This window comes from Bidens hawaiensis, unplaced genomic scaffold (assembly GCF_021521415.1).
Source record: "Bidens hawaiensis isolate Kalapana, Puna unplaced genomic scaffold, B.hawaiensis_p1.1 tig00004192_1, whole genome shotgun sequence".
NCBI classification, from domain to species: Eukaryota; Viridiplantae; Streptophyta; class Magnoliopsida; order Asterales; family Asteraceae; genus Bidens; species Bidens hawaiensis.
This window is the reverse complement of record NW_027491249.1, coordinates 1,768,096-1,783,976: the sequence shown is the minus strand read 5'-3', so window position 1 is coordinate 1,783,976 and position 15,881 is coordinate 1,768,096. Positions and strand designations below refer to the sequence as shown.

The 15,881-nt window shown below is 35.5% G+C and overlaps 1 protein-coding gene across 1 annotated transcript; it reads right to left on the bottom strand.

The window, feature by feature from the left end:
* Positions 1-3,197: 3,197 nt before the first annotated feature.
* Positions 3,198-11,474, bottom strand: LOC143625666 (ABC transporter G family member 35-like). The gene is made up of 19 exons (XM_077095950.1): positions 11,033-11,474; positions 10,079-10,288; positions 9,931-10,015; positions 9,677-9,836; positions 9,478-9,605; positions 9,273-9,363; positions 7,510-7,811; positions 6,841-7,439; positions 6,478-6,748; positions 6,254-6,407; positions 5,997-6,150; positions 5,757-5,892; positions 5,344-5,676; positions 4,879-5,253; positions 4,458-4,591; positions 4,150-4,377; positions 3,900-4,071; positions 3,562-3,816; positions 3,198-3,478 (listed from the first exon to the last, which is right to left on the bottom strand). Exons 1-19 carry the CDS (start codon positions 11,413-11,415, stop codon positions 3,206-3,208), a joined length of 4,443 nt encoding a protein of 1,480 aa, XP_076952065.1. The 5' UTR covers positions 11,416-11,474; the 3' UTR covers positions 3,198-3,205.
* Between the last annotated feature and the right edge of the window lie 4,407 nt (positions 11,475-15,881).

The following is a 15,881-nucleotide window of genomic DNA, read 5'->3' as shown; positions in this document are numbered from 1 at the left end:
TATGATATTGGAGGATTCGGGTAGAGCAATTTGGCTACGCAAGTACAACGATGAGCCAGAGCCGATCTGTACACTAAACGAATATGAAAAACTTGCTAATTTATTAAGAACAGGAAAATGGGAAACGAATTTCAACCTTCGATCGAATTTGGTTGAACATCTTTGGAGTAACAACCAACATAACGGCGACGACTAAAAATAGTTGTAATTTTTTTAGTTTTCAATTATATGTTTTTATATTTAATTTAGTTTGCTCTTTATTTTTATTGTATTTTTTTCATTATTGTATTATATATTATTGTGTTGGTGTCACACCCCGACCCAGGGCCTAGGGGCGTGACACCCGGTTGGTACCTGTTTTGTAATTCTATCAGAGTAGTGGGTTTATTTTGGCGGAAGACTTTTTATAAAATATTAATTTACATTGAAAATTTACTAGGGAATTAAACACCCGAGTATTCGGTTACAAAATATTGTTGTATTATTATTACAAGGATTATATTCAAAAATGAGCCATCTTGAGCGATCTTCTATCTTCATGACTCCTAATCCTTATCTATCGATATCAACACTTAATTACCTGCAATGGTTGGAAAAATACGTCAGCCATGTGCTGCTGAAACGTTTACTCGATAAAATAATTTATAACAGTCGTTAAATACAAACATAGTTTCCTGTTTCACAATCTCAGCAGGAATGCATGTCATTCCCGGGATTTGTACCACTGCCCTACACACAAAATTCAAAGGTTCCCTGAGTTACATAGCCCCTGTTCGGAGACATTCTTCCCCTAGGCTATGTGACCCTGTTGGAGAACTGGTTATGACTGACTTGGTTTTGTATGCGAAATGGTCAGTTATGTATGGATCCAGACACATGTGTATTCGGTCTAAATTGCTTTTTATTATCTATTTTGTATTATAACGATTTTAGAGACAAGTAGTCTCATGCAAACATTTATCAGACTCTTTGCAATAAACAACCTGTTTATTACAGGAGTAAAAGCAGTTCAGTCGGTAAAAGGTTTAATGTATTCACCTGCTGTTGTCAGTTTGGTATCGTTTAGAACCTTTCCTTTTAGTATGTTGTTAACCTATATTTGTAATAGGTTTGCATAAATACCTTGATGGTGTTTCTTGATTAATCAGCAGACCTTAAGTCTGATTTAACCTTGATAGAGCTATAGTCGTTTTATGAAAATATACTTGTATTTACGTATGACGTTTGGGATAGCATGCTTTGGCTTAATAGGTTATATTACGTTGGCAAACTTCTCCAGGTAAGTAAACGGGTCCCGCAGTTGATTGGATTTGTACGAATTACTTACCTTAGGCAAGAAGAATCTACTAATGATATCCCCCTTACAGTTACTACATGCCCATCAAAATATATAGTTTTGATAACATTACTTCTTGTGAAAGTAACGTCATTATTTTAGTAAAAACATTGTTTGGAAATCATTTCCAGTTTAACGACTATACTCTTAACTAGGTTCTAAATAGCTATGTAACAAAGTAACTGAGGCATAATCCCTACCTTAAACGATTACTCGAGAATAAGAACAAGAACATATCAGCAACTCGCCAATGAAACTTCGCTTATCAAGACGGTTGGTCGTTATTAGGATTTCGGAACCTCGTTTCTTGCAAAATCATTGCGAAAACAAGCCGTCGGAACGTCGGGAAACTTTGGGCATGAATTCCTAGATTGTGTGTGTGTAAAAGATGGTGTTTTAGGATGATTTGGTTCAAACCCGTAGCTACCATATTTATAGTCGATTTTGGGCTCCTTCGCGTCGTGCGAAGGACAAAACGCGTCGTTAGCGTTGCGGAAGCAGTGGTCTGACATGTCATGCCACGTAGCTTACCAGATCGTGCCACATGTTGATACGTAGTTGGATACGTGTATTAGATTACTTAACAAAGTTTCGCATAGCGCAAAGGAATACTTCGTGTCGCGCGAAAGACCCTTTTCCTCGGTTTCAGTGTCAGCTACTTCAGGTAGCGCGAAGTAGTTCAGTTCCAGCTTTGCGTCGCGCGAAGAATTATGAAAACAAAAATTTTCATTTTTATCCTTTGTCTTTCGGAATTTGACATATTTAGCCCAAATTTAGATGGGGTATTTTCACGGTATTACAGTTGGTTTTTTTGTTTTATGGAAACAAAAAAAAAAGGTTGGGCTTCGAAGCCTCCTCACCATAGAGCGGCATTATACCTTGGGGCTCCGATGCCCCCAACGTCCACGTGGCATTGTGGAGGGGCTTCAAAGCCCCCCATCATAGCAAATAGCCTTAGGAGTAGATCAAATAGTGTAATGATTTTTAGAACTATTTATATTAAAGTGTGTTTAGAACAAATAATTAAAGAATACAAAATTGAGTTAAATTTATACCTAAAAAAATTAGTAACCGAAAAGAAATCTAATTTTGGGCTTTACAAGTGTGGCAATTAAGCATTTAAGCCCAAGCCCTAGCTTTCTTAATGCCTAGCTGTTCCTTAATTTGGGTTATGTAGGCCCAAATGAGATCAAACAACACACCAATTCTATATATAGCTCAAGAGGACTTCCATTACAAGACAAGGGTAATTTTGAAAAAAACCATGTATGTATCCACAATCCATGAACAATGATAGAGAAATATGATGTAGTAACTCAAATCATGATCCGGTTAGCATCTTAGGGTGTAACCTAAAGTATGCAAGGTAATTACAATTCTCTTTCATATAACTTATTAAATTTTGAAAAAAGAAAATTATGAAAGAAACCATGTCACTGTGATCAGAGGTGGGGGCTGATCTAGTATAGGTTGTTAGTGCGCGTCATCACTTAACTTTTCTTCTAGTTGGGCCATTGCACCGTATTATATGTTGTCTGAATATCTATTTTAAATAGATTAAGCAAATAGTTTTTAAAAGATTGAGATTTACAATTTAAAAAGGGTAGCAACGCAGCTTTGCCCGCTTATCTTCTGCTTCAATGTAATCACTACTTTTTAGATTAATACACACTATTTTTGTGGTAATTGTTAGCATAATAGGTTAGACATTTTTTTCAATTTGGCTTTCAAGTATAGGAACCTACAATATCCCTTATAAAACCATGAAAATAATTTTTACATAATATATGATGATCCAATACAACTGATTTCCAAAGAAAAGTCGAGACAAAAAGAGACATAAACTTGATTGGATCATGTGGTGTAGGCTTATCGCATTTGGAAGTTCAATATCCTTAAGCACAAGGCAAAGACAAACACAAATAATAAGCAAAACCCAACTAGAACTGCAGCAACAGGACCCGTGAAATCTGATCTATAACCATAATGATCTTCGATATACGAATTCATGGGCACTTTATACGACATCCCAGGAACCGTAATCTTGTTCTCAATATCATGATACTGTGAAATCATGAATCCATAGACTGTCCAGGCCAATGGACAAATCCAGTAGTACCACACCCACCACTTAGGAATTCTCTGTAATCCAAAGTTACATCAACTTTAGCTTCTAAATGAAGCAATTATATTATTGTAAAGACTAAGTATGGAAAATGACATACTGGTCTAGGGATGAAAAACCCTGAGAAGACATTGAAAGCTGCGTAGAATGAACCGGCAAATATGGCCGCCACTTGCTCGTTTGGTGTGATGGAAACAGTCATCATACCGTAATATGTGAAGTACAGAAATGAAAAGAAAATGATGTAGAAGAACCAAAAGAATTTATTTGCTTTCCATTCGAAAGACACCATGGCGTACACTATCAAAGTGTAATATGTTGTTTGAAAAAATACGTACGGGATCTCTACCAAGACCTGAATAATCATTATATGTAAAAACTAAAAACCATATCTAAAGTGTTTACATATAATTATATGAATATTTGTTCAACATTGACCTGCGCCATGGCATATGGGAATGATGAGTACATTCCAGCTGCTCTTTCTCGATAAAAGACTGTTCTTTCTGTGGCAACTACCGGTTGCACAGTCTGGCAATTGTTCATACCTACAAAGAAAACAGCACTATACATGGCTCCGATGATGGCGTTCACATTGTTGCTGCTCTCTCTGGATATATGAAATTATTAATAACAAGATTAGGTTTGCAAGTTCAATATTTTTGTGTTGTCAGTGTTTAAGAGTGACCTTTTTTTGCCAATCTTCCAAAATATTGTCCCAACCATTAATGCGGCGGCTAAGGTGAAGAAGTTGCGAACAAGGTTATAATCAGGATTTCTCCAGTAACTTAACCATGCCTTCCATATACAAGACCTGAATTGTCCCCATGAAGATTGAGAATATCGTGTATCAAAATGAAGATCTGTTGCTCCAGAAGGTGGCGTGCCTAACTCCGTCACCAAGGCCTTGTTCCTCCTGTGTATGTAGATTGATTTCATAATATTTTCATTATTCTGTGTCAACTTACAATCATCATTCATATTTCCTGAACTTACATATACAAGGATGACGATTTATAGCGCTCAGCAAAATTGATACCAAGTCGGATCTCTGCAGCACTTGAACTCACTTCCAACATCCATGTTGCCGGATTGTATTTTACAGGAATCTTTGGAACCCCAGGAATTTCCTAATCATATGACAAATGACTAACTAATATCAATACATGGAAAAAGTCATTTAGTGACATAAATAAGCTTCACTATGCGCGAGTATTAGTGTGTTTTGCAAAAGCTGAAGTGGAAAGTGTTATTAACTCGGTTCTTAAAATATAGTGTAAAATAATCATTTTACCCACACTTTTAGGTAACACGCCTTCACATATTCGACGATATCTTATTTACAATTGTTGAAATTTTTAGGCTTGCCACTAAGTAATACTTCATGTTAAATTGTCTAAATATATAGCTTGTATACCTGAAAATATTCTATAATGTTTTGAGAATTGCGGCCTAATGGTCCTGCATAGATCACTTGCCCTCCCCTTTTCATCAGCAACAACTCATCAAAAGATTCAAATATATCAATGCTAGGTTGATGAATTGTGCAAACAACAGTTCTCCCGGTGTCAACAGTGTTTCTTACAGCTCTCATAACAATGGCTGCGGCTCTTGCATCAAGCCCAGAAGTCGGTTCATCCATGAAAATGATTGAAGGATTAGCAACAAGCTCTACAGCAATTGTAAGTCTTTTTCTTTGTTCTGTTGACAATCCAGTTACTCCTGGAAGCCCCACTATTGCATCCTTGACATGCTCTAGTTCAACTAGCTCTATCACTTCATGTACAAAAAGCTGAAATGTAATATACAAGAAAAAAGTAAGCACTATGCGCTTGTTCGACATCTTGTTTAACAAAAAAAAAAAAGAATAACCATTCCCCACCATTTTCTCTTCATTTCCAACTTCTTTTGGAAGCCGAAGGAAAGCTGAATAAACCAAAGATTCATGAATAGTGATTTGAGGAGAGTGGATATCTGTTTGCTCACAGTATCCAGAAATTCTTGCAAAAGTTTCTTGTTTCTTTGGAAATCCTGATATTCTAATATCTCCTTCAATATAACCACCGGCCTTTCTTCCTGCCAAAACGTCCATTAATGTTGTTTTACCAGCTCCACTGACTCCCATAAGTGCAGTCAAGACTCCAGGCCTAAAGACACCAGTTACCTCACGAAGTAACTGCAATCTATCTTCTGTCACACCTTGCTCTCTCATTTCCTGTTGAATCAAAGGGGTCATGGTACAACCATTGGATTTTAGAAGAAAACTTTAAAAGAGAACATGTTCAAGGAATATACTTGCGGCATATCAACAAAATAGCTCATGCTGTCAAATGACATTGCGAGTGGAGTAAATGGTAAAACCATTCCCTTCTTATGTATAACACTATTAGAATCATAAGATTCAGATTGACTTGTTGCGGGCTGCATTTCCGTATTCATGTCTACACAAGTCATAAATTCATTACTAGTAATCACTTGAGTATAGTATATTAGTTTGTGTACTAATTTATATGTTTTTGGAACTCCCTTGTTTATAACATGGATGGATTACCTTTATTTACTAAGGAACGGGGAACTGTGTCTTTCTTAGATGCAATTGCTTTGAGTCTTTGTTGTTGGTTTCTTTCTTGTTTAGCATCCATCCCGGTGTCTCCATCTTTGGAGATAACCGCTTGTGGTTTTCCGGGAGCTGATTAGTTAATTTGAGAACCAAGAAGGTTAGTTATGTGAACAAAATATATTAAGGGAATTTTTGTAGTTAATGCCTTTTGAATAAGAATATAGAAACATACGATTTAAATACATTAGAGCAAACGTGAAGAGAATGTTGAGGAGAAATACAAATCCTAGAAGAGAGGCAACCCCAATCCAATACCATCTTTTTTGTGTTGGAACATCCATATTTTCTAGTATTGCTATCCCCAATCTAGTTACATTATTGGAACTCTGTGAACATCAAGACATAATTAGTATTTGTCCTCGTGTTATAGTATTCAATCAAGAACTAATGACTTACCATTTTCTTCATCCACCTAGGAGCCAAGAACTCATTTACCGCAAATGCTTTAAAACCATAAGACAACGGAAATACCCAAGTAGCCCACTCCCACCAATTTGGAATTTGAGATTTAGGAAGGATGAAACCCCCCAAGAGAAATATGAGCAGAAGCGCAAGGGTTCCACCCGTGTTTGCAATGTTCATTGTCCTACATACTCCAGCGATAAACCTAAACAACCCCCCTCCTACATTCTGGGTTAAAAAAACTAACAAGAAGTGCTTAAAGAACCTGTACACCATATGTTGGATGCATATTTTTTGTTAGAATACAGTTTTTGAAAAAGAAAATCTACATAGCAATATATAGCAATTAACGGCTACCTGCTAGCTTCAGGAGCAAGGCCGACACCATAATATAGTATGGCCATCCAAGAAATACTCTCTAACAAGCATATTGGTAAACGAAGTAAGAATGTCGGAAGTGTGTAAACCCAAGTTGGGTGGAACAAAAGATCTCTTTGCTTGAAAACTACAGGAACCCTTGCTACGGTGAGTGATATTTCAGCTAGACCATTAAACATGTTTATAAGAAAGCTTAACAAAAGTGCACCATTATAGATAAAACCATCATACTCATTCCTTGTGTGCATTGTAGTCCTAAAAAATAAAGTCATCGACATAAAAGCTAGTATTATGAATTGTACACTTTTGAATATGTATGCAAAAGCATTTCGCTTCAAAAGTAGCCATTCCTTATCCAATGAGGCCTTGAGTAGGTCCCTTTTGGACACTAAGTATTTCTTGAAGACTAGAGCTGCTTTGTGACTTTGGTTCTTATCATAAGGAGTTGCCAACTCACTCTTTAGTGTGTCGCCTACATGGAAACTCCTAAACCGCTGAACGAATTCACTCACTGGGATGTATTTGTATGGTTTGCTTCTGTCTGCCCAATATTGCTCTTGATCTTTTCTAGATGTAACCTGCAATGAAAATATAAAATATAAACAAACTTGTAAGCCTGAAATTTGTCACTTTAATGGCAACTGGTACCTCTTGCAAGAAGTCAGCAATGCCTTTTCTCTCAGGACACATGAATCCACAACTCTCGAAGAACTCAAGTACATTAGCTCTTGGTCCTTGATACACAATCTGCCCCTCTGATAGTAGTATTATGTCATCAAATAGATCAAACGTCTCCGGAGCAGGTTGTAGTAAAGACATCAGGATTGTTGACTCGGTGAGGTGCACAACTTGTTGCAAACATTTCACTATCTGAAACGTAGTTGAGCTGTCTAGGCCAGTAGATATCTCGTCCATGAAAAGAGTTTTCGCCGGCCCAACAAGCATTTCTCCTGTTTTTATATGGGGTAAAAGGAAACTTTGATAATCTACAACAAAAATTTACATCATGGCCACCATAGGCCAGCAGATATCTCATCCATGAAAAGAGTTTAAATGTGTTTAACGCCACTCATAAAAGCTAAAAAGTGTGAATCCTGAACTTACACAAGAATGAGGGAGATGATTATGATTTAAGACATCTTTAAGGCACGTTCTTTTTATATAATGCGCCATTAAAACATAAAACTAAGATATCCTAACTTTTTTGAAGGCATGGTTAAAAGTCATAAAAAACATAGACATGAATGTTGCTATTATGCTCGTCGTGAAATGATATTTTTCTATCATTACAAAATAAATTTTCTATAAGTTATGAGAAAATATGTAAAGTTTTTCAAGAACTTTATACTAGGAATTCTAAGAGTTTAAGTGGTTCTAATAGTTAGCTCAAAGCTAATGAAGTAAAATATAACATTATAAGGAATATGCTGATGATTTTTGTACATGTTAATCTAGTGTTCGTGATTTTAGAGTTATCGTGCCATGTTATGTAATTAGGGAGATATGAATAAGCATTTATTCAAGTTAAAAGGTGTGAACTATGCACTTGTTTAAGACTATTCGTAACTAAGGAACCAACAAGCCTATGCGTCGCATTGGATTTGCATGGTTGATGAAAGGTTGCGTGGAAAATGATTGTCAGAGTTAAACGCATGTCTTTGCCTCCAACCAAAAAACGATTTAGTTGTTGGGTGGAGCTCCGCTTCAAATCTGAAAAATGTGACTGTGGTTGTGGTGGTTGCTGGAGATGGGATCAAGCAAACTGGTTAAACGATATGGCGGTGAACTGTGTTTCTTGTGTGGTGGTGGTCATGTGTGGTGGTTTGGCTTGTGAAAGAGAGTTTGAGATCGGGAATTTGTCTTGCTGGAAATTGTAGGTTACTAGCCATGAGAATTATTATTAGTAATAGTTGATGTTTCATATAATAAATTTGGTGTTTCATGAACTATTACTAACTGTCTCGCCGGAATTAGTAATTTATTATCATATAATAAATTTGATGTTTCATGAACTACGAATCATAAGGAAGAACGATGTGTTTAAAGGCAAAAAAAGAGGAAGAAGAAAAGTGGTCACAAACATTCACATCTTATTTCTATGTATTTTATTGTTTTTTTAAGTAAAGGGTAAAATAAGCCAAGTTAATTTTAATAAAAAGGATATATATGTAATATGTATGTTCTAGGAAGTGAAAATATGTAATTGATTTTTATGGGTTGGGAATATATGCAATTAAATATCTTATGGATGGGAAATATGTAAATATCCTTTTTTTAAAAATAATAAATTTGACACAACACACAGTTTCAATTACAATAAAGAGGCAGGTAAGCGGTTCTATTTTTTTTTTTTAACGGCCATGAAAAGTGAAAACATATAATTCTCTAAAATTGTACGGAAGAGCTATAACCTGTAGTTACTCGCTTCTTTTGCCCTCCGGAAATTCCTCGTCTCATTGTGTCACCAACAAAGGTGTCACGACATACGTCTAAGCCCAAGATCTGTTTTTGTTTGGCAAAAACATGTACATTTTTGTTATTTAGGCGAAGTTTTCAAGTATAGCAATGCCAAATTAATTAAGTTCATTAAAGTTAGCTTGAAAAGCTTCATCTTACTCTAAGAGTGTAGTAAGTTATCAAATTGTTTGCTCCTTCTATGGCAGTCGCCTTCATGAAAAGATCGACTTCAACCTTCGGAAAAATCCCTGCTTCTTTTTCTCTTCTTGCGAGTTCCGTCAACATTTCTATATTTTTTAGATTGTAAAATTATGCATGTATACAACATTTCCTTTTTACATCCAGAAAGAAAAATTACCAAATCTAGAACCGACTCCTTGGCACCGTGCTGAGAAATCTAAAGTTTCCTTGACAGTCATTTCTCCAACATGAACATCATTCTGGCTGATGTAGGCTGATGTTTTTCGAGGTTCAAATTCGTTGAGCTTATGACCGTTGTAAGTAATCTCTCCTTCAACCTGTTTAGTGCTTATGTTACACTTCAACAAACATCTATTTTGCACCAGACCGATAACTAATATAGAACATTTTATGTTAAAGGTTTATACTAACCTTTAAGCTAGAGTCAAGCTTTCCAGACAAAGCCAGCAAAAGAGTTGTCTTCCCGGAAGATGGTGAACCCAACAAAAGTGTCATTCTGTAACATATTACACATGCATTGATACTTAAACATAGTACTCAACTATTGTTATGTATATACCTTGATGGTTTAATGATTCCAGATACATCTTTAAGGATGGTAAGTTTAGTTTTCTTAGACAAATTTTTCCCAATAACATCCAGAAGAGATTCAGCAATATTTCGGGCTGCATTTGGTAGTGATGGGAGCGCTCTATCACCGATATAGCAATCTGCGTCGATGGTCAAATTCTGGAATTGAACTTCAACGGTTGGAAAAGAGATGCCAACCCTGAAATAAACAGGCCGGGGTGTTTCATGATCAAGTGAAAAAAATGTTAGTTAATTAACTACTTCTCAATACAATAATAAATTACAAAACTATATAACTTAATTTGTTTACATGTGTGTTGAGTAAACATCCTATACTACATTTTATCACTATAAATTTGTGTTTCATTATTTTTCATCACCAAAACAGCTTATTTAGAAAGAAAAACATTTTTTTTCTGGTCATATATGACGATTTAAAGACTACTCAAGGCATATCTATGAAGGTTATGGGGATTTTAATTTTTTTTTTCATAAATGGTGTTTAGTGATAAATCCTTTCATGCTTAGTATATATATGGTTTTTGAGACCTTTCCAGTTTTCACATATAGTGTTTACTTGGTTTAAAACCACAGGTTGTTGAGAATTGACCATGTGACACGACTATGAAGCTTACAAGAGATTGTGACAAACCGTGGCTTCAAGTCACAAAAACACTAGATGTGAAAAGATCGACCATACAAAAAATGAAAAGATTTCTCACAAACGTATAAGACGGTTCAGGATTATTAGATGACAACCTTGAACGTGTAGAGAATTATATGTATTTTTTATCTAAGACTATGTTATGTTTTCTAGAGGTTTTAAGCATTTTTGTTATTCCAATACATAAACATAAATAGTTAAAATATTTTCGTGTATATAAAGTAAGTTTGACATGCATATATATAATTTTGTAGTATAAACATAGATAGAAATGCTTACTTATCAACACGATCTCTAAACTTTCTCAAGAACCTTTCATTATCATCTTCCGCAACCTTAAACACCGAGTCAATAAACTGTTGTCGAGCATTCGGGTCCATATCTCGTACATCCAATAACATGTTATCTGTTGGCATGTCCTGTTGATCCGCCAGAATATTAGGGTCGAAGATGGTGGTTCTTAGCCGGTTGTAGGTGGACAGTTTCTCCAAAGCAGCCCATCGTAATGCCTCTTCATCTTCTATCGACTGACGGCTGCTCCGCCTGTGATGGCTGCTGGCAACGCTGATCGAGAACACATCGTCCATTCTTAAACTGCCAGCTGCTCTACTCAAACTTCTACCTATGCTCCTAACAATGCTGACTCTATTATTTTCCTCCATCACTATTTACTTTCACAAATTCTAAAAAGATGTTTTTATATTTGTTAGGAGTTTTGAAGATGTAGGAGGAGGTTTATATAGAATTGAGTAATGTCTTGAGGAAAGGATTATAGGGGAGTACCAACAAAATGGTTATGGTGGTTGTTAATTGTTGTCCATCTACTAAATTAATGTGACCATTTTTAACGTGACATTTTTTATTATTATTATTATTATTATTATTATTATTATTATTATTATTATTATTACAAATTTTCTAGATGATAAATAGGTAAATAAGAGGGTCACTTGTTTTATCATTATGTGAGCCATGAGACATTCACATTCATTTTCCTACCGCTAGAGGTGAGCAGGAAACCGAATTGACCGAACCGAAACCGAATTAACCGAAAAAATCAAACCGAAAAAACTGAACCGAAGCATAAATTGACGGTTAATTCTTTGTTTTATCGAAAAACCGAATTTTCGGTTTCGGTTCGGTTTTCCATTTAATAAAACCGAAAAAAACAAAACCGAACCGATATGTGTTTTTACTTAAATGTTAATACAATTATATGTGTTTTTTTAGATATGACCGGAAACAAAACACCAAAAGGATCTACGGTTGATGGTGATGAAGATTGTGAATACGATGAAGATTGGGAGTAAACTTTGAAGATGAATAAGATAAAGAATGAATCTTTGAACTAAACTTTTAATGTTTTTTTATTAAGAACTTTGTTGAATTTTAAACTCTAATAGTCTTCCAAGTTTGTATTCGTTTGGTTCCACGTAACAAATGCATATTTTTGTGTTTTGAATCTAATATGTATTTTCATTTTTTTGGAAACACACAGTCACACACGAAAAAACCGATTATAACCGAACCGAAACCGGAAAAAACCGAAAAGCCGAAAACCAAAAAACCTAAAACCGATCCGTTTGTATATTTGAAAAATCGACTTTTCGGTTTCGGTTTCACCTAGAAACCGAACCGAACCGTACTCAGCCTATATCTATATATATTATATAATTACACTAAAAATCACTATAGTTTTTCTCTCTTTCTCTCATATTTTCAATTAAATAATACATTTTTATACTTTTATTATTATCATTTCTTTATTCTTCGCTCACAGGCCCTGTCAGAAAATAATAATATATTATACGATGTGAGCAGTGAAACCTCAAATTTAACTTTCCGATATAACATTTTCTCTGTTCTCAACTCACAACTACTTAAAAGCATACCATGTACAAATTTCCTTCACATGTTTTTAGACAATTGGTAGAGAATGCACTCATTCACTTTTGTGAGTTTACCATTCTTTATTCTTGCTTATGTTTTCTATAATTGTAAATCTTATTACTTTTTTTTACTTAATAAATAATTTGGTTTTCCATTTCTTTCATTAACTTTCTATCTCTTTACTTCTATTTCATAAATAATTTTTTTTTCTTTTTCATTTGACTTGTGCGTGTACCATAAAGAGTCATTTGGACCCTTCTGTTTGTTTCTTTATCTTCATCTTGGTTTGCCCCTTACCGACGAGAAATTAACCGGAAAAGGTATTTTTAGCCAAAGACAGATTTGCCACCAAATTATTTTAACCTGCATACATGGCACAACATTATTTACTAATAAAGTTAGATGCTTTACATTAATTTATTTTTTTTTATTTTTTTATTTTTTGAAAATTGACTTTCATTAAAAACAAACACAACCAACGACTATCACAAAAACGGAGAAAGACGCTGAAATCCAAAAACCAAAAACAACAATCACGTTACATCAAATAAACACCATCTTTTCCAATCCACTACCCCTATCTTAGATCTATTTTTGTACCAAAGAAAACCCAAAGATTTTATATCTGCAACCATTTCTACCACCTTAGTGTTCTTGCCCGAAAAAATCTTTTCATTCCTAGCCCGCCAAATCCTCCAACAAGTAATGATGACAATTCCATGAATAATCAATCTCTTGTTCCCCGTCGCACCACAAATCTTATGCACTTCCACCAAATCATTGACATGAAAAACAAAAGATCTAGGGATGTTGCACCATGAACCAATCGCATTCCAAACGGCCATAGAAATGAAACACCCGGTTAACAAGTGCTCGAGCGATTCCTCATTACTCTCACATAAAGCGCAACTATGATCATCACAATGCAAATGACGTCTAGCTAAAGCCTGCTTGGTTGGAAGACTATCCAGAACGGCCCTCCACATAAAAATATTACATTTTTTCGGGACCCAATCGCTCCATTGGAAACCGAAACTCCCAGCATCCACAATGGACCGCACCATCCATCTTTTAATCGCCGAAACCTCGAACTCTTTGCAGCTACCAACCGCCCAAGACCATGAATCTTCACGGTCAACCATCACCACCCCTTGAAGGAGATCTTCCAACTCTTGCTTCTCGATCACCTCTTGTTGGGAGCAAGGAGCTCTAAGCCAATCCCACACAATGCGACGAGAAGATCCAGTGACCACCAACCGATCTGCTAACAAGACATTTTTATGTTTTTCTACCACATATAAGGACGGATACTTGTCCATAATCGGCGCCGAACCCAACCACAAATCCATCCAAAACCGAACTTGGCGACCATTCCCAACTGTGGCCCGGATCACTCTATTAAAACCCACACCATCAACCTTAAATTTGTTCCAAAACATAACACAATTCTTCCAAACCCCGGGAACCCATTATTAACCGGAGCAAGCCCCCAACAGCGCGAGGACCCGTGAATAGACAACACTACTCTTCTCCACATCGCGTGATGATCATTTAGAAATCTCCCAAGCCATTTAGTAATCAGCGCTTGATTATTAACCTCTAAACGAGCGATACCTAAACCCCCTTCTTTTATAGGTTTGGTGACTACCTCCCAAGCCACCCATGACATCTTCCTCACATCATCCGAACCACCCCATAAGAACCTTCTCATCAAAGCTTCTAAATCATTGGTAACCTTCTTGGGTGCCTTAAAAAGCGAAAAATAATAAGTGGGAAGACTATCCAGCACCGATTTAATAAGGGTTAACCGACCGGCAATAAATAACGAATTAACTTTCCATTTAGATAGCCTCTTCTTGAACTTGGACACAACCGGTTCTCAATTAACCACCCTATTCATGTTAGCGCCAACCATAATCCCTAGATAAGAGAACGGGATTCTACCCGGCTTACAACCCATGAAACCAGCTTGGATATCGATCTCACCATCTTCTACACCTACTCCAAATAACACTGATTTATGGAGATTAATCTTTAGCCCCGAACACAAGTAAAATATGCGAAGAATACGTTTCAAGTTATCAAAATTAAAAGAAGACCACTCTCCCATAATCATAGCATCATCCGCATAAAAAAGATGGGATAAAGTAGGACCTTCATTAGGAAGAGTAATACCATGAAACGCATCTATATCACAGGCTTGTTTCAACATACCTGAAAAAGCCTCCATCAGAATAATAAAAAGAAAAGGCGATAGCGGGTCACCTTGACGAATGCCTTTATGACACCCAAATTCGAATGTATGAGATCCTTTTTACATTAATTTATTGATAAGGTATAAATGTGTGTATATATGAATGAAAAATAATTAAAGAAAGTTATTATTTCTATAATAATTGATGAAAACCGATCTAGAAATAGAAAAAGATCTACACCATAAAGGCCAATCGGAATATGTAGTCTTATCATGCAATTATGTTCATAATAAACACACCTAGCAAATTAAAAGTATCACATTAATTGAATTATTTAATAGTTTAGCGATTTAAAACCCGATAACCGACTAGATGTTTATGTAACTCACTTTTCAGCCACACTTCCATACTAATTGGCATTATAAGTCTTTTAGAAGATGGCGGCCTGTTAATGCGTACAAATTTAAACTTTAGACTTTTTAGCTTAAGTGTTTTTATAAAAATGTAAAGTTTGAATTAAGAAAAAAGTAGTTTCGTCAAAAGGGTGTAATACATGACTCTTGAAATTGAATCATCAGTTTTCGTCCTCTATTTGTTAGAAATCAATCAAACGGTGTATTTGTTTTCTTTTGTCAAATTTATAATCATGTACGATGAAAAGATATATATTTTTTGAACGACAAATACTATATCATTTTTTGTAGGTCCCGTGAAGCGGATCTAAAAACTATTCTTGGATCAATCTACTTAGGTCCTGTTTGTTTTTTCAGAGGTAAAATGTCTGCAGTCTGCGGACCGCATCTGCAGACATCTGTAGCAGAATAGGTGGACCAAACCTCTGCACTCTACAAAAAGAAAACTGTTTGTTTTTTAACGTCTGCAGACTGCTAAAACTTTCAATACAAGCTCTATACCAAAAACATAAATTATCCAGCAACAATTAAAAATATATAAATCCAAACTTTATACCTCTGAAGTAGCAAATTATAAAACTTACATTAACAATTTTCCATGTGAATGTTTTTTCCTTCAAAAGTTTCTTC